Source organism: Microcaecilia unicolor, chromosome 8, assembly GCF_901765095.1.
Source record: "Microcaecilia unicolor chromosome 8, aMicUni1.1, whole genome shotgun sequence".
Lineage (NCBI taxonomy): Eukaryota > Metazoa > Chordata > Amphibia > Gymnophiona > Siphonopidae > Microcaecilia > Microcaecilia unicolor.
Window position 1 is genome coordinate 27,390,947 of NC_044038.1, and position 19,261 is coordinate 27,410,207.

General features: G+C 44.6%; 2 protein-coding genes across 2 annotated transcripts in view; one reads left to right on the forward strand and one right to left on the reverse strand.

The window, feature by feature from the left end:
• Positions 1-19,261, reverse strand: part of METTL9 (methyltransferase like 9) — a 40,701-nt gene that overhangs the window by 4,223 nt on the left and 17,217 nt on the right. The gene's annotated exons all lie outside the window — the stretch shown is intronic.
• IGSF6 (immunoglobulin superfamily member 6) lies at positions 642-18,962 on the forward strand. The gene is made up of 6 exons (XM_030211692.1): positions 642-1,608; positions 4,046-4,393; positions 7,962-8,068; positions 9,164-9,220; positions 11,864-11,946; positions 18,814-18,962. Exons 1-6 carry the CDS (start codon positions 1,545-1,547, stop codon positions 18,878-18,880), a joined length of 726 nt encoding a protein of 241 aa, XP_030067552.1. The 5' UTR covers positions 642-1,544; the 3' UTR covers positions 18,881-18,962.

The window sequence follows — 19,261 nt, forward strand, 5'->3', positions numbered from 1 at the left end:
ACAGGGAATGAAGTGGTTCCTCCATGTTGCAGAAATATGAGCATGCCTTTACTGCAAAGAGGAGGATAATCATGACAACTTTTCCTTTCAATAATGCAACACTTTTGCATGTCTGCTACTAATTCTGTTAAGCATACCAAAAGAACATTATGAAACAGAAAACAACAGATTGGGCAAACTAGATGGGCCTTGTGCTCCCTATTTGCCTCCTTTAGTAAATGCCACAGATCCCAACAGACCTCTGGCTTTCTCTCCACTAATCAAAAACTGGTGCACAAGTTCACCTCATCCTATATAATAAAACACACCTCCAACATTCTGAAGCCGAGAAAGGGAAGCCTTCAAGCCTTGAAGCATTCCTGCAACGTTCCGGAACTATGTGTCGTCAACTGAGGACATGGAGCCTTACAGAGCGCACAAATGCTTCAAGGCTTCACTTTCTCTCACACACACACACACACACACACACACACACTGTCCCTCACACACTCTCTCTCTCTGACACACACACACACACACTCTGTCTCTCTCACATACACACTCCATCTCTCACCCACACTCACTCTCAAACATACACACTCCGAGGAAAACCTTGCTAGCGCCCGTTTCATGTGTGTCAGAAACGGGCCTGTTTTACTAGTAACTTTTATTTTGTTTCCAGCACTTCCTCAAAGAAGCTGTTCCATGCATCCACCATCCATCCATCTGTGAAACACATTCTAATACTGCTCCCAGGTCTCTCCTGAGTCTTTATTAAGTCCTCTTGTTCCTGAGCTTCCCTTCCGCTGATAAACTCTTACCTTGATTGAACCAGTTATCACTGTGCCTCTTTGGTTCTGCCAGTTCTACAAGTAACTATATAATGTGTCAACCACTCCACAGAAAGGCACTATATCAGATCAAATGCATGACTTGTACCCCCATAGTCCTACCCTAAACAGTGCCTCACAATAATATCTAGAAGGGACCAGTTCAATACTTTTATCACATCCCCTTAACCAATGCTTTTTTTTTTTTTACTTTTAGAAAGCCTGTTGCTTTTTTCTGATCACCTTCCATCCCTTTACTAAGAATTTTACTTTATACTGCTGAACTTTGTGCAGAGATCATTCTGTCATTTGCTACTTCCCCTCACATACGTGCAAGGGTGCATCCCAAACACTGCTCAACTTTTATACCCTATTGCTTAAGTTTATCATCAAATCAGATGCCCAGGCCTCATCTGAATCACATGTTCTGACCACTTCCCCTTCCAGCTTTTAAACTGCTTGGGAGATTTGCTCCTCATACATTTGCAAATGTGAAGAAAACTAGCTCTCCAGAATTAAAGCAGGGAGATGTTTTGGGTTCCTTGTACCTCACATTGCAATTTGGGACAGATTAACTACAACTGATAGTTACAGCAAGAAAACTGTCATTCATCCCGACATGTAAATAGGATTTATGTCCTGTTGACAACATCTAAAGGTTCTGTGCAACTTCCTCAGCTTCGATACACTTCCTTCTGTGGAATAAAACGACAGCATCATATCTTGAGACAGAAGATGGCCCCCCTCGGCCGTTTGAACTTTTGGAGGCTGGATCTCATCCTTGTTCTATGTGGTGCTGGTAAGGCTTGTTATTTTTCTGAAAAAAGATCCCTCATAAATATATTTGCAAACAAGCATGAAAAATCTTGCAAAAGTAATTTTGAAAAACATTAAATACCAAAGCTGTAGTACTCTTATCTACGTTCGCCAATTAAAATATTAGCTTTCATAGAGAATATATTTTGCATTTTTATTTATTGGGATTTATTAACTGCCTTTATGAAGAGATTCACCCAAGGCAGTGAACACTGGCTGGGAGTTTTAGGAGTGGTGTACACACAGTGGAGGTAATTTTAGAAAGCATTTTCTGTACAAAGTACACAGAAAATGGCTTTTAAATTATGTGAGTGTACACAAATGTACAAGTACCCTTACCAACAACAGCACATATACATTTATGTGGCCTGTATACAGGAATCCCAGGAGCCAATTTGTAATGTATGCACATAGGTTACAAGATATATGTATGCATTTATTTATTTGCCGCATTTGTATCCCACATTTTCCCACACACAAGCAAGCTCAATGTGGCTTACAAGTCAATAAGAAATAGGGACAGGTAAGGGAGGAGGTACATGTGTAAAATTAGATACAAAATAATAAGGAATAAAATGGTCCTTTGAGGCAATATAATGTAGTCTATTGAGTAGCATCAGTGGGGTAGGCCTTACAAAACAGATAGGTCTTTAAAAAGAGCGCCTAAAGTCCTGATGATCATGCAGCGTTTTCACACAGTTCACAGTTGGTGGCATATTAGAGGCCAACCAAAATCTGTATATTCAGTTGCAGCTGAAACTGAGTCCATGGCCAAATTGCCACTAGGTTTCAACCAGAACCGAAAAAACAAGCAACGTGCCCTCCCAGCAGAAACAGCACAACACTGCACCCCCACCCGCTGAAAACAGGTCAGGCTACTACCCTAGCCCCTCTCCCAGCACAGACCTGGCCCCTCAATCACCATGTAGGCACTCTCTGGGCCTATCTTAAATCCTGGTGGCCTCTCCGAGCGCAGAAATGGAGCTCACTTGTTCCTGCTTGCTGCTGCTACTACTGAATCAAGATGGCTGCCAAGACTTCCATAGGAGGTCCCAGCAGCCCATTTTGAGATTGGCAGTCACCATCCAATCTCCTCCGCACCTATCATCGATTCCTGTTCCAGCAGAGGCCAACCCTCCCCCTCCACCCGATATCTACCCAACGACAGCGAAGTATCCTCCGCACGATGTCCGCTAATAGTCACGGCAATTTTGGATCCAAGTGAAGTTTTAGGCAGCAATAAAGAGGTTCAGCTGACGCCTGTTTGCCACTCAGGCATCATGAAGACTTTTTATAGGACCCAGGGAAAGAGGGGGGGGGGGGGGGGGCAGCCTCTGGGGAAGAGAGGCTTGCTCTAGGGGGCTGGGGTTTTTGGACCGGGTGGGTATTGAAAAGGGGTTGTGATTATTGGGAGGGGGAAACCATACGTTTGTATCGGGGGGGGGGGGGGGGGGGGGGAGGGGGAGTGCCAAGGCATCAATGGCACCATTACTTTTTTTTTCTGGGCTCGTTACATGCGGTGGCAAATGGCATGGGAGCACCTGTGCTGCCACCGCATGTAACGCAGTGTTGTGTCACGCATTAAGTGTCTGTTCTGTGTAGTATGCTTGACATGCCCTCTACATTTACTGTAAAGGCTTTTGCACTACCGCAGATTAACTTTTGCTGTTAAATGTGAAGTGTAAGGACCCCTAAGTATTACTACTACTTATTTCTATAGTGCTACTAGACGTACGCATGTCAAACTATGTGCACAGAATTTTGGAGTAGCTAAAATTAATACACTTATTTTAACAGCACTTGATATATTGCCAATTGCAGTGTTACATAGTAACATAGTAGATGACTGCAGAAAAAGACCTGCACGGTCCATCCAGTCTGCCCAAAAAGACAACTCATGTGTGCTACTTTTGTGTATACCCTACTTTGATTTGTACCTGTGCTCTTCAGGGCAAAGACCGTATAAGTCTGCCCAGCACTAGCCCCGCCTCCCAACCACCAGCCCCGCCTCCCAACCACTGGCTCTGGCACAGACCGTATAAGTCTGCTCAGCACTATCCCCGCTTCCCAACCACCGGCTCTGGCACAGACCGTATAAGTCTGCCCAGCACTATCCCCGCCTCCCACCTCCTCCGCCCCGCCTCCCACTACCAGCTTTTTCTACCATGGTCAAAAATTACATGCCAAATAATGCACTTTGATACATGGTGCTCATTGTTTGATCAGCATCAGCAAAGTGAACTGGATTAAAATAAAAAATTTAACAAAAAAAACAACAACATCCCACTATTCAAGCTGAGCTAAGGAGGAGGCAGAAGGATTTTCTAGAAGATCAATATAGGGAAATAGGTTGGGAAAACTACTAAAAATGCAACAGAGAAGTAAAACTACCTAACGCAAGCTTCCATTTCTCTTCACAGGCAATATCGAAACATCCTGCAGAGTTTCTGTCGTGCAAGATCCATTGATTAAAGTAGCCGCCACTCTGGCTACTGCTACTATAACATGTAATTTCTCTGCTACCGAGTGTCCTTTATCTCATCAAGTTTTCTGGTTTCGCTACCTTGCCAACGAACCTGAAGATCTGTGTGTGCCCAAATGCAATATCTCCAGAAAGTTTACAGCGACAGCGTTGCCACGAGGCTCTTCGCTTGAAGTCCATAGTCTTCACTTAAATGACAGTGGAATTTATATCTGTGGTGTGGAATTCTACAATTCCAGTTCAACACTGAAGAGAACAGGGAAAGGAACCACTCTAGTGGTAGGAGGTCCGTCACAGCTTTTGGAGAGTCAAAACCATTCAGCTTTATTTGTAAGGAATTTAGGGAGTTTTAGTCTAAACTGTAGACCATATTTACCAGAAATTGATGTTGCTTTCTAGTAGGTGTATTGGTCCTAGAGCAGAGCTTCACGAATTGGGGTTCAGGACCACAAATAAGATCGCAAAACTTGCATTTGGGGTTGTGACCCGGGTGGGCTCTCCATAGGTACGTCATTATTCTGCACCTCCAGGGGTCATACAAGTTTATTAGACTGTAATCATGGTGTCTCAGCCATAAAAGTATCAATATCCACTGTCCTAGTTTATCTGGGCTGTAATCTCTTTTAAAGGACCAAGAAAATAGAAGTTAGACTATATGTGATTTAGCGATCACAAAATTCTCTTCTTTCTGAAGAACTTTTGAGATCTCAAAAGTACATATTACATCTTTTTATTCCTTCTTTAAAAAGATCAGGCTTTATGTAGACGACTGGGTTTTTACAGGATTAATGAGAAAGAGTCATTTCATTCTAGGTAGAATTTTATGTAGCAGACTGCCAACATTTTCTTTCCTATGTGTGAGCAGGAAGAGAATTCTAGGCTCTTGCTCTACAGAAGATATGTAGGAGGTCTATTCAGAAAAAAATGCCCAATAACCTTGAAACTTTAGCTTTTGGAGGGAAGTATAAAAACCTTAGTACCAGGGATGAGCAAGGTCTTTCCCCTCCTCATTTGGGGAGGGGTTGTTTCCAACAAGGATCATGTAGCGATGCAGTTGAGTGAAGAATCCACCCAGGGGCCCACCAGAGCCTTAGCTCCCTGTCCAAGGAACTAAGGGGAAAGGAAGGGGAGGAATAGAGCACAGGGGGGCTGCCAGCTTTATTCTCAGCTGTCTCCCAGTACACCAAAATGGAAAGAACTGCCTCATGTTAATGAACTGATCAGGGAAAGTTATCTTGACCCACAGCTTGCCTTGGTTTTCTCCGAGGACAAATAGGACGACAAGTCTTCACAGGCTACTTTCAACCATAAAAAGGGAAAATACAAATTAATAGTACTGACACAGGTAGACATCAGCACAGATTTGGGCACAATAACCCCTTTTTTATTTATTTATTTTTAGTAGGCAGTCTGGAACTGAAATATGAGCCTAGAGAACTGGAGTTGGAGTATAACCCCAAGAGATACTAGAGAGCTGACTAACCAAACTTAACGTGGTGTTGGAGTCCTGTTCCAAACAAGTTGTGGGATGTCTATGTTGCAGCTCTGTAAATCTACTATAGAGCCCAACCAAAACCAAGATATTCTGTTTCTTTCCAAACAGAATCTATGACTATTTTATTATTTTTTTTATATTTGTACCCCGCGCTTTCCCACTCATGGCAGGCTCAATGCGGCTTACATGGGGGGCAATGGAGGGTTAAGTGACTTGCCCAGAGTCACAAGGAGCTGCCTGTGCCTGAAGTGGGAATTGAACTCGGTTCCTCAGTTCCCCAGGACCAAAGTCCACCACCCTAACCACTAGGCCACTAAAATTGCCTGCTCGGCTTTGGTAGAAACCGAAAACAACAACAAAAAAAAAGTTACTCCTCCCCCCCCCCCCCCCCCCGATGGCAGCTCTCACCTCCCAAGCCTCCATCCCCCACCCCCGTGGCAGCCCCCTCCTGGGCCTACCTTTTTGTTGGTGGGTAGTAGGAGCATCCCCACTCACTCCTACTCCGGAAAATTGCTTCAGGGAATTCCAGCGGCAGTCTCACAAGCTTCCTAACCCAATGGGCTGGAGATCAACATCGATGCAGTCAACCTCAAACCCAAGACCCTTCAAGGCCTCAGTGTTGATGCCTCCTTTCCAGACAGTGAGAGTCTCAAGGACTGGCTGGAAATCCGTGTCTCAAAATCAACCATGCTGAAGCTGCATCATACTGATCAAAGCCTTCTATCAGCTCCTTGAAGGTTCAAAGATGTAGGGAATGCAGTAGATATAGCCTGCCGTTCTGAGTATCAAACACAAGGCCTTGGGTCCTTGAAGTCTGTTGCACCATCTCTGATGGAACAGTCTAAAGGAGTAGGGTAAAAGAACGGCACAGAGTCAAAAAGTTCTTCACACCTTGAAGAACTGACAAAGAACTGTGTTTTGGAGCTAAGCACCTGCCCCAGGAGTCTGTGCTGGGATTTATGGTGTGTAAAAATGCTGAGCACTGAGCAACCTTCAATGATTAAGTGTGAATCATAGTCAGACAGCAAAAAAATGCTCAACATGGCGACAGGTGGCTTTGCAGTCCTGATTTTTTTAAAATATAGTACAGATATGACCGCAGCTCCATTTAGGGTTATAACCTGCAGTTTGGGAACAACTGATTTAGTCTATAATGCAGTGGTCTCCAAACACGTCTTTACTGGTCACAGACAGTGTTGCCAGGTGGGCAGTTTTACCGCCCAATTGGGCGGTTTTCCGCGACCCGCCGCGGGAAATTTTTGCCTGCGGCGGGTCGCGGTTTTTTGGGCTTCTTTTTTTTCTTTTCCGCGGTTTTTCGGGCGGTTTTTTCGGCCGCGGGGGGCGGGGTTAGTGACGTTTTGGGCGGGGTTAGTGACGTTTTGGGCGGGGGTGATGACGCGGGGGTGGGGGTGTCAGGGGCGGGGTTTGAGTTTGGGCGGGTTTTGGGCTGGATTTGGGCTCGTTTGGGTGGGAAAAAAATTTTCCACCTGGCAACACTGGTCACAGAGTCAGTCCTGCTTTTGACTATCTACAATGAATATGCTTGAGATAAGTTTGCATATATTGGGTCTCCAATGTACATAAATCTCTCATATTTGTTGGAGATATCCTGAAAACATGACCAGCTGTAGGATCAACGAGACAAGTTTTAAGATGCCCTGCTGTATGTATGTAGTAGCATGTTCTATCACCTTAACTGGAATCATGGACAATCCTACTAAGGTATCAGCAACCGCCTGACCTGGAATTTGGGAACTTTTGACAGAATCCTGTCTCCCTGCGCTTCACAGTGCCATTAGGACCACTTGTCTAATTCTAGCCCTCCAGCAAGCTATTTCCACTTCCAGCAACTGGGATATGATAGAGGGAAAAGCACACTCCAGGGCCAGCCTTGAGAGGAGGCACTGAGTCAGAGCCTGTATTCAATGCCTTACTCAAGGACTTAAAGGAAGGCTTCAGTCTCACACAGAGCAAGAAGGAAGGTGAGCAGAAGAGACAGGGCCTCTAGCATGTGTGGGAAAATGTGGGGTAGAAATGTACAATAAATAAATAAATGTGAGGAAAAGACTACTCCGCACTAAGCCACAGCAAGATCACAGGCATTTGAGAGCGTGCAAGTTGTGGAAGAGTGCCAAGCAGGGAGAAAGCAAGAGTTGTGGGAAAGTATAGCATTTTGTTAGTCAGATATGCCAATATCTTGCAAGTAGACACTAGAGTTTTGGCACTCTGCCCATTTAAAGTTGCTGACCCTGTTGTAGTTCATTCCATGCTTTATATTCTTATGCACATTTCTTCTTTGTGACTAGGAATGCGTGTTTTATACTTAAAAATCTCAACCATTATTCTTCTTATTCTGAAGACCCTCCAGGCTACCTTGATACAGAAAACATCCTACTTATGGTCCTCATGCTGCTGCTGTTCGTATACTGCGCTGCTCTGCTTTCCATTTTTTTATTCATTTACCAGGTGAGCTCCATTTTCTTTACCCACTGCTGTGGTACATGCTCAGCACTTAGAAGTGTGTCAAATTAAATTCTATTTACCGTGATTGATAATAGTCACTTTGCATATTTATTCCTGAATATTTCTCAGGTGACAAAAGTACACTAACGCAAATAAAACTACTTTGGCTGTCTAGATTTCAAGATTGTAGTTTTCAATATAAGATGAAAACTCCCGAATCTCCTTCACGGTGTGCCCACAGGGGTGACAGTGTTTCACTTTCTCTGCTCATATGTACTACGATTACAGTTCAAAAGGATAAGAGAGAACCAACTTATTAAAAAGCGAGACACGGTGCATGTCAGCAAGACACTGACCCCCCCCCCCATTTACAAAGCCATGCGGCAATGCTGACACAGCACATTCAAAGTGTTCGGGCTGTGTCAGAATTAGCACACCGGCAGCCACTAGTGCAGCTTTGCAAACAGGAATTTTAATATTAAACAGATAACTGATCTAAGTGTCAGTTACGTTGTACACTAGAATCCAATGCACAATCTTGAAAACAGTTGCAATATAGTTCATGAGTGCATTAGTATTTTACACATATGATTGCAAGTGCAGCAGGAGGCAGTTTTCTAAGGGAAAGAAAAACAAAATTTGCTTCAACAGCCGGTTCGAGGTTTGATAAAAGACTCAAGACAAATTAAAATCCGGTATATAATTAAGATTGAAAGACCATATGGGCAAAGAAATAAGTTGCACCTGAGGCGACAGACATCACAAGGAGATTTGAACCCTGGCTTCTCTGGTTTTTAACTTGCTGCTCTAACCACTAAGCTACACTTCTGCTCCAGGCCAGTCACCTATGTTATAAAAATAGCTAACAGACAGGCACAAATCACCAGAAAAATCTATACAAAATGAGTGGATCGGAGAAGTTCATTACCATAAACAGAATCTGTGAGCGACAGAGTAACTCTACATAAACCACGGACAGAAAACCACACTCAGCAATAATTAGGCTTTAAGTAAAAAGTTAAAAGACTGTTCAGTTTTAATGTTACATATGGACTAAAAACTTGGATTTATAACCTTAAAACTGGTTTTTTTTTCTAGTCAAAATCCAAGGAATTCAAAAACCTAGAAGGAAGACAAACACCAAAGGAAACAGAGGTACGCCTAAACCATAGTCACGGATGGCAGATAAAGAAATAATTGACTTATTTGTCTCTCACCAATTCTCTACCACTGAGTAAATAAGCACATGAATTACAATAGTTAAGCTAACACCAACACCGGCTCCTCCTAATGCCTTTAAATCCAATCTCCCAAGCCTGTTCCTACTAACACTCTTACCTTTTATTCTAGTTCACATCTTTAGTGGTAGCTCAAGGGCAGTTATTGTCACTTATAGTGGGCAACAGAGGGTGAAGTGACTTTTCCAAGGTCACAAGGAATTGCAGCAGGATCTGAACCCTGGATTCCCTGGTTCTTAGCCTGCTTCTTTAACTGCCAGGCTAAACACAGAGAAGGGCTGGGGAGGTGGGGGAGAAAAGTAAAAATTTGTAACACGTTTTTGATAAGACAAGTGCTTGGCTGTTGTACTGAAGCAAGTGCAGTTACGTTATTTATCTTTGTGTGATATGTTAGAAGTTTTCCTTTTTAGAAGTGTTATATGGATGTGTTTACAATGAAAATGTTGTAACATAGTGTTAAGGGAGACCACACAAGGAGAATGGAAGAACTTTTTGCAAGTTTGAAGGTGACTAACCATCATCCTGAGCTAGGCTCAGCTGTCCAAAGCAGAGGCGTTGAGTATTGCTGAGGGGCTATAAGAACAAAGGCCCCCCCTTATTTTTTTTGTTACATTTGTACCCCGCGCTTTCCCACTCATGGCAGGCTCAATGCGGCTTACATGGGGCAATGGAGGGTTAAGGTACTTGCCCAGAGTCACAAGGAGCTGCCTGTGCCTGAAGTTGGAATCAAACTCAGTTCCTCAGGACCAAAGTCCACCACCCTAACCACTAGGCCACTCCTCCACTGTTGCTACTATTTGAGATTCTACATGGAATGTTGCCATTCCACTAGCAACATTCCATGTAGAAGTCAGCCCTTACAGATCACCAATGTGGCCACGCCTTCTGCGAGTCTGACGTCCTGCACATACGTGCAGGACGTCAGACTCACAGAAACAGAAGCCTGCGCAGTCTTCTACATGGAATGTTGCTAGTGGAATAGCAACATTCCATGTAGAATCTCCAATAGTAGCAACATTCCATGTAGAATCTCCAATAGTATCTATTTTATTGTTGTAACATTTGTACCCTGCGCTTTCCCACTCATGGCAGGCTCAATGCGGCTTACATGGGGCAATGGAGGGTTAAGGTACTTGCCCAGAGTCACAAGGAGCTGCCTGTGCCTGAAGTGGGAATCAAACTCAAGTTCCTCAGTTCCCCAGGACCAAAGTCCACCACCCTAACCACTAGGCCACTCCTCCACTGTTGCTACTATTTGAGATTCTACATGGAATGTTGCTATTCCACTAGCAACATTCCATTCCATGTAGAAGTCGGCCCTTGCAGATCACCAATGTGGCCGTGCAGGCTTCTGCTTCTGTGAGTCTGACGTCTTACGTGCAGGACGTCAGACTCACAGAAACAGAAGCCTGCGCAACCTTCTACATGGAATGTTGCTAGCAACATTCCATGTAGAATCTCCAATAGTAGCAACATTCCATGTAGAATCTCCAATAGTATCTATTTTTTTTTTTTTTACAGTTATACCCCGCGCTTTCCCACTCATGGCAGGGGCAATGGAGGGTTAAGTGACTTGCCCAGAGTCACAAGGAGCTGCCTGTGCCTGAAGTGGGAATCGAGCTCAGTTCCTCAGGACCAAAGTCCACCACCCTAACTACTAGGCCACTCCTCCACTCCATTATTGATATATGTAGTTAATTTGTGTTTGGCCTCATGGAGAATGTTTTTATTTATCATGGTGTGGATCTTTGTCTTGATGTCGGATTGCTAATAAACAGATTTAAACATAATTGCCAGGCTAATCCTTCACTCTATCCTTAAATTCTGTCACCATGCCAACAGGCTATACTGTGTATAGCACCATTTTATAGCACAAAGCCGATTATGAAAGATCTTCATATTTTGGGAATATCATAGGCTAGGATTAGTTTTCTTCTCAATGGTTCTCTAGGGAAGTCCCTACAAGGGCTGGAAGAGGGCTGTTCTAGCATATGCTCCATGCTCAGAGGCCAGAGTGTCACCATGGAGGGAATAGAGTTTCAGCATCATGTTAACCATCATGGGAGGACCCAGGAGGGTCTAGGACTATCCACTCTTGGTTCAGGCCCACCAAGCAACAGTGCACCCTTGATGTAGCTAGCAGGGATCCCACATCGGAAGGCTCCCAGAACTTCCCTCAGCCAACCTCAGCAGTCAGCGATAGTGTTCTAAGCCACCAATACCAGCACCCCGTTAATGCTTTTGTTTTTGTGCATACTCAGGATGCCACTAACTACCAAGGTTGGCTAGGGAGAGTTTAGTGGCCTTTGGATGTCTCACCTTGTGGGACTTGGGGACCCCTGCATTTAAAAATGTTAAGCTAAGGTGAGGGAGAGGGAAAGCAGGGAGAAGATAGCATTGCAGTTCTGATTGAGCTAGATGCCCAAAATAGAAAGAGGAAGTTGCTAAGTACCCCCCCCCCCCAAAAAAAAAAAAAAAAATACAAAACCGAAAACTAATTCAATATAGGTTTTGTTTTCAGATACTAACAAAACACAATTTCACCATTTTTCCTCTTCAGAAACACAGCAGAGGGCGTACAATTTTCGAGCCATTGCACAAGAATTATACATTCAAAGATATGCCCACAAATGTCACCAGCTTGTAAGTACCAGCTTGTCTGTCCCTTGTATATTGCACTTTTAATCCAAAACTGCATGCCAAAGTGTTATAATATGCACCTCTATGATCAGTTATATATGTCTGTTTCCGTCCAATACACAAAAGGAGAGAAAACAATTTCTACTGTCCAATGAGAACTGGATAGGCTTCAATACGGAGATAAAGTAACTTTGCTCAAGTTCACACAAAGTCAATGTGAGAGCATATTTCCTAGCAGCTCACTGCTCTAATTGTCAAACCAGGTCTTAATTTGCAGCAGCTTATACAGAAAAATGAACAAAGTCATTAATGTCACCAGCCTACTCCATTTTAATTTGGTCACGAGTGGATAGGTGTACCCCATGAGGTATACAATGAGGCTCATTTTCATAAGAAAAAAAAAAAAACGTGCAAAAAAATGGCGTAAGGAAAAGGAGAAATTAGGACTTACCTGATAATTTTCTTTCCATTAGTTCTTCACACTATTCCAGGACGAGTGGGTAGTTATGTCCACTGACCAGCAGGTGGAGATATCCTTACCAGACCCTAATACCAAATTGTATTTGTTTCCATACCGGACTTGGCGATCGCCTGTACAGTGTTCTGTAAGCCACATTGAGCCTGCAAATAGGTGGGAAAATGTGGGATACAAATGTAACAAATAAATAAAATACAGAACTGAGCACCACTACAAGGAGACTGTAAGAAGAGAGGAGCTGCTGGAGGGGAGAACTCCAACTGGAAGCCGTCACCCAGAATAACCAGCGACAGAGCTGAGGAAAAGGTAGACCACACGTCCCGGAAAGGCCTGAAGCGGCCCCCTGTAGGCCCAGAGGGACCATCCGGCCTGGCTATATTGGGATTGCCGGGAGAAAGCAGCCACTCACTCTGAGTGCTCTGCCGGCTCTCAGTCCCACGGAAGATTGCCAGGCCCGAAACTGAGCCTTCTGGCCAAAGGTCTGACAACCAGACCTACACAAGGAGTTGTCATGAAACAGGGCACCTGCTAAGCCCACAAGGCAAGCAGAGGAACAAGGAGCGTCTTCTGGAGGACACTGGGGCCCGCCCGCCCACCCAGCTCCTGAACCAAATTGCTGAGGTCATTCCCAAAAAGAAATGTGTCTCAAAAGGGTAACCTGCCCACACAGGCCTTTGAAGTGGCAACGGCCACCCACGCCCACAGCCAGAACTGACACCTCGCGGAGAGCATCAAAGACATGCCTGTGGCTGAAAAACTGGCATACACAGTGGCCATCAGACAGGCTAAGCCCGCCTCCATCCAGGCAGCCCGGGACTGCCCCGGAAAAAAGGACTGCTGATGTCACTGCAAACAGGCTGTGCCACCAAAGGGCTACAAATAGAAGCCTACAGCTCCAAAGCAGTCACCTCAAGGTGTGCTGGAAAGCCCATTTTGGCTTCCTATCTAGCAGACCTGCCGCCAACCACCGGGAGGGGTGGTACTCTAGGTGACTGCAGACACCGAGTCCAACTTAGGTAAGGGAACACCTCCTCCTTCTGGCACCAGAGAAAAAGGACGGGCCACGGTCCTCCCAACCTGTAGGCCTGTCTCAGACGCACTCCACCTTGCAGCAAGCAGGACCCGAATGTCCAGGTGAATGGAGAAATACCCTGGACGGTCCCCTGAGGCTCTTCATAAGGCTAGCCACATGACTACCTTCTGGAAACTCCCCAAGGGAGCGCTGCAAGTGCCTCTAAAACCAGGGGGCCACCTCCTAGCAGCCCAACTGCAGCGAAATCTGAGACTAAGCCTCCCCTGGGAACAGGCAGGGAGATCCCCATCTCCTCTCTCTCCCCGGAGCTGCCAGGCCTGCTGGAGAAAAGGATCCTAGCACCAGCCCAAGGCCCGGTGGAGCACACAAAAGGTTGACTGTGACCCAGCCCCCCCCCCCCCCCCAAGGGGACCCCCATCTACACAGCTGCCTGCGCAGGGGCTTCGCTTCTGCCAAAACCCTCCCAAAATGGCCACCATTCCCGCCTCCTTCTGAGGCGAAGCACCAAAGGCCCTGCACCGGGGACCAGAGCCGAAAGAAACGCGCTGCTGTGACCGAGCGTGCCCTGTATGTGCGAGCCCCGAATCAGCTCCTCCACTTGGGAACAGGACTGAACATCATGCAGCGGCCCAAGGAGGAACACCGCTCACTGCAAGACGGGCAGCAGGTCACACACTAAGCGGGGGTTGTCATGGCCAGAGACTGCCGCTGCACGGGAAAACGTGGCACACCGCGCTACACTACACACCCACTTTTTTTTTTTAAACTGGAGAAACAGCACAAACAAGCAAAAATATGTCTTTTTTTTTTTTTTTTTTTTTTTTAACATTCAGGTAGATCAGGTAGTTTGCTGTCTTCGGAGGAATCACAGCCTGTTTGTATCTGCCAAAGAACTCAAGGAACAGTTGTGAGATTTCAACCAGGCTCCCCTGGTTCTCACTCCACTGATCTAATCATTAAACTGCTCCTCCATTTCCTCCATGGTTTTATTTATATTTTTTGTAGCACCGACACACATCGATGTCCCAAGGCCTGAAGCACAGCAGAAAGGACCCACCACCCTGGGTCCACGCTACCCGGGGACACAGTCACCCCCTCCTTTCAGAGCAGGGCACGGCAGCAGCATCGGCCTGCCAGACTCACTGTGTTGCCTGTGACTCCTCATCTTCTGAGCAGGTTCTCACACAGAGGGAAAACAGGGAAAAGGCGCAGAACACCCCAGGGGGAAGGCACGACAGGGACCCAGCACCACCAGGTATGTCTGTTCAACTGGGAACCAGTTGACCAACTGAACCAGGAGCAAGGCCTCAGAACCTGAGACAGAGGATGTCCATCCACCTGCTGGAGATAGAAGATACTGAGGAGCTGAGCTGCTAGCAGGGAGCTATGTAGTGGTGCTCAGTTCTGTATTTTCTATCTCCACCTGCTGGTCAATGGACATAACTACCCACTCGTCCTGGAACAGTGGGAATGGACGTAATGGAAGACAGACATTTTTCTCCCATGAAGTTTAAACTATATAATCAAATTAAAAAAGAAAAACCCCAAAATATGCATAGGTCTGATATTCAACCAGAAAAAAAGGAGGGTTAAAAGTGGGCATTTGGGGGGCGTCATGGGCATGAAATTGGCATTACGTGATTTTTTTTTTTTTTTTTCCAATAACGGATAGCAAAATGATTTCCTTGTGCCGGGAAAAAAAAAATTGTTGTGAATTAGTCCTGCTTTAAAAGCGACTAGATCAAGATTAAACTTGTCTTTGGACCCATTTGTGATTTTGCAGAGTTGGGAGAGTAGAGAGATGGAATTCTTGGTTTGTGAAAAAGGGCAGAGAGTTGCTAGTGGTCTGTTACCTTTTTTGCCCCCATCTGAATCTTTCGACCCTCACATTTCCAGCCTTGTCTCCTGCGTCTCACCTCCTCAAGTTCTTGACCACACTTGCCAGCCCCCCAAGCACACCCTTCCCCTGCTCTGTATCTCGCCCCCTTCCCCCACCACACTTACTGTCCCCAAACTCCCACACCTCCCATTCAAACCCCCTACCTGCTTGTCTTCTATCTCTCATGGCTCCTGTGTTTGTCCACTCCCACATTGTCACTATGCTTTGTGTTGCTGCTGCTTGTGTGCATCCCTCTTTCTAAACATTTTTCTGGTGTACTTTTGAATATCGAACACATTTATTTTTTCCATTTCCATTTCCATTATGGCCTCGCGTTTTTAAACATTTTCCTGTAAACGTTTATTTCACCATTTGGACGACATATCAAAAATGCCCCTCCACATGTCCCAATATGTGTTAGAGAGACATAGAGAGACTGTGCGAGTGTGACCAAGACTGTTTTGTATGTGTTTATGAGAGAAAGAGGTTTACTGTTTATGACAGATGGAGGCTCTGAGTATATGCATGTAAAATTAAAGCCATGAGTATTTTAAAGATAGCTTGAACTTGTGTGTGTTTTGATTAAATATGTTGCTAGTGTATGTATATAAACAGGTTAATAAACAGAATTTTAAAATGACGATAACTTTTATATTGGTTTAACAATGTTTTTTTGACTAGCTAGAACAAAAGATGACCATATCAAAATATATAACTGAATCATAAAAGCGTTCCAATAATCATCTCAAGGGGAAGGTAAGGGTGAGATGACAAACAAGGAGAGATGGACAGGTGAACACAAAGTGACAAAGCAGTATAATTTTGCTGTTTAGAATGTGATAGGAAACCCAGATTTGTGTTTAATCCTTTGTTAGTGTTATCTCATTTTAACTTACATAGTAACATAGTAGATGACGGCAGAAAAAGACCTGCACAGTCCATCCAGTCTGCCCAACAAGACAACTCATGTGTCCTACTTTTTGTTTATACCCTACTTTGATTTGTACCTATGCTCTTCAGGGCACAGACCGTATAAGTGTGCCCAGCACTATCCCTGTCTCCCACCACCGGCTCTGGCACAGACCGTATAAGTGTGCCCAGCACTATCCCCGCCTCCCACCACCGGCTCTGGCACAGACGGTATAAGTCTGCCCAGCACTATCCCCGCCTCCCACCACCGGCTCTGGCACAGACGGTATAAGTCTGCCCAGCACTATCTCTGCCTCCAAACCTCCAGTCCCGTCTCCCACCACTGGCTCTGGCACAGACCGTATAAGTCTGCCCAGCACTATCCCTGCCTCCAAACCTCCAGTCCCGTCTCCCACCACTGGCTCTGGCACAGACCGTATAAGTCTGCCCAGCACTATCCCCGTCTCCCACCACCGGCTCTGGCACAGACGGTATAAGTCTGCCCAGCCTGCCTCCCAACCTCCAGTCCCGTCTCCCACCACTGGCTCTGGCACAGACCGTATAAGTCTGCCCAGCACTATCCCCGCCTCCCAACCTCCAGCCCCGCCTCCCACTACCGGCTTTGTTATCCAATCTCGGTTAAGCTCCTGAGGATCCATTCCTTCAAAGGTCTTACACTTCTCAGACCATAAAATCATTAATGCAGTGCTCTAGACCTGAAAAATGCACAGACATAGGAGCCGACTCTGTGGGTGCAATGGGTGCTTGAGCACCCCCAATATTGAGAACTTTCTTGTATGTGTCCAGGGAGGGGTTATTTCCATTGGGCTTAGCACCCCCAATAATTTTGAAAAGTTGGCTCCTATGGCCACAGACATATCACCTTGGTTTGCATTGTGGTGTCTGAGGCAGTGTCTTATGTAGTGCTCTGTGAGTTTTTTTTCTTGTCTTTAGCATCTGACCCTTCTTCATATTTTTGAACGGAATATATACTATATTTGAGCTACATCAGTAGGATCTCCATATGTTGACTGGTTTTCCCATGTAGGTAAATGAGGTCCTGTGATATGTGGTGGCTTCAGATTTGATAGTTGTTGGTAGGTCTGGGAATCTCTCTAAGTAACGCATCCTCCTGGTGTCGTGGTTGTAGGTGTTTTATGATTTTTCTCTTTGTAGCTCTGGATTGTCTAAGGGTGTCAGAAAGGGAAGGTCTGTGTGTGAGGAGGGGCAAATGTGTGAGTTTGCATGTCCATGTCAACTTATGCACATAACTTTCTAATACTGATTAGTTTACACATTTAATTTCCATGGCAGAGACTGTCGCTGTTGAAAATGAATATTCCTTCTTTCTATAAAGACACTTGATTTGTGTACATAGGCCAATGTATGTTGAACTGCTGCCCCCATCTTCTCTGCTGGTGTGAGAGAATATTTTTAAAAACTTCCCATCAGCTCTAGTCTATTAAAACACTGTGGTAAGGGAAGGATGGGGCCAACATTCAAATGACCATCAGTTGTCTGGACCAAATTTAAGTTACCTTGATGATGTGATGGAACGGTACAGGGGAACTGTTAGTCCTCATTAAGCACACTCCCTCACAGGCCCAGCTCTACAGCACTCAGCAGGGAAGCCATGGTTCAGCCAAAGGCCCTGAGTACAGACAAGCCAGGGAGGCCCAGAGAAAACAAACAGCTCTCCAGAATACGCTTTCACAATTTATGTGTAAAGTATCAGAAGACTGGCTAAGGTATGAAAAAGTTCTCAGTCCTGACCTTTGATGCAGACCAGAGCCAGGCCTTTCTTTAATACTAATTATAATTGTGGGGCCTAGCAGAAGCCAGTCTCTTGTGAAAATTGTAACTGACTTGCACAAGGCTTTATCTTCATTGTTACTGGTACCACATCCATAAAGAGAACAGGCTTCAGTATATATTTGTTTGAACCCATTAATAAAGTGTCTCGCTTACTTTTATACTGTGGTCTGCCTGGGTGTGGAGGCTCCGCATCCAAACCTGCTCGTACTATCACAGAGAAAATTGTCAGAGACATTTTGGCGGAGTGGTTATCTTTCAACCAAAACTGATAACCAGTACTATCCAGTTAAAAATAACCAGTTAAAACTGGCTGGAAGTTTCATTATCCCAAAGTTAACTAGATTAATTAATATGGTTAACTATGAGCATTTATCATCAACTGGTTATATTATTTGAATATCCAGTTAAAAGATAACCTGATTAACATCTCACAGCTGAATACCGACCCCTAGATTTTCAGCATTTTACAACCCTACCCTTGCTGGTACGCTACATTTTCCAGCAAAGCCATTAGATAAACAAATCTACAAATTTGAGAAGGGGAAAAAGAGCCAGAACAACTTTACAGAAGACCTTCTGCTCCTTAGCAAGGTGACAAAGAAGTTAATCACCACTGCATGTGTAACCTTGCTAGACAAGTTCCATAACCTCACAGCACTGTAAGCAGAACAGTTCTTTAAAAAACCAAAGTTTCTTTTTCTGGGTTTAACATAATGGGACATTTAAAAATGACCTAATTGTGTGGTTCTTTTGCAGGGTAATTCAGAAACAGATGATACTATTTACCAAAACAGATGAACAGCCACCACTGAAGTCAGAATAATATTACTACTAAAACTAAAAATGACTGGGAGAGATAAGACCTGAAATCTACTGCAAAAAAATTCAGTACAAGGAAAGAATTATTAAAAAAACAAATCTGAATTAAAATAGGAAAAAAGACTTTTTTTTTTTTTTAATTTGTAGCCATGTGCTACCATTCTTTTGGGGTATTTTTTAAACAGTTACATTTTATGAAACTTTTTTTTACATAAAACTAGGCATGCTTTTCAGAAAACTGTAACTGTATGTGCTTCAGAAATAAGGGTAATTCTTTCACAAACTATGAATTCTTACACCACCTTTCAGTCATGTACGCAAAGAGGCATATTTTCAAAGCACTTTGGGAGGCTAAGTTCCATAGGTTTCTATGGAACTTTGGGAG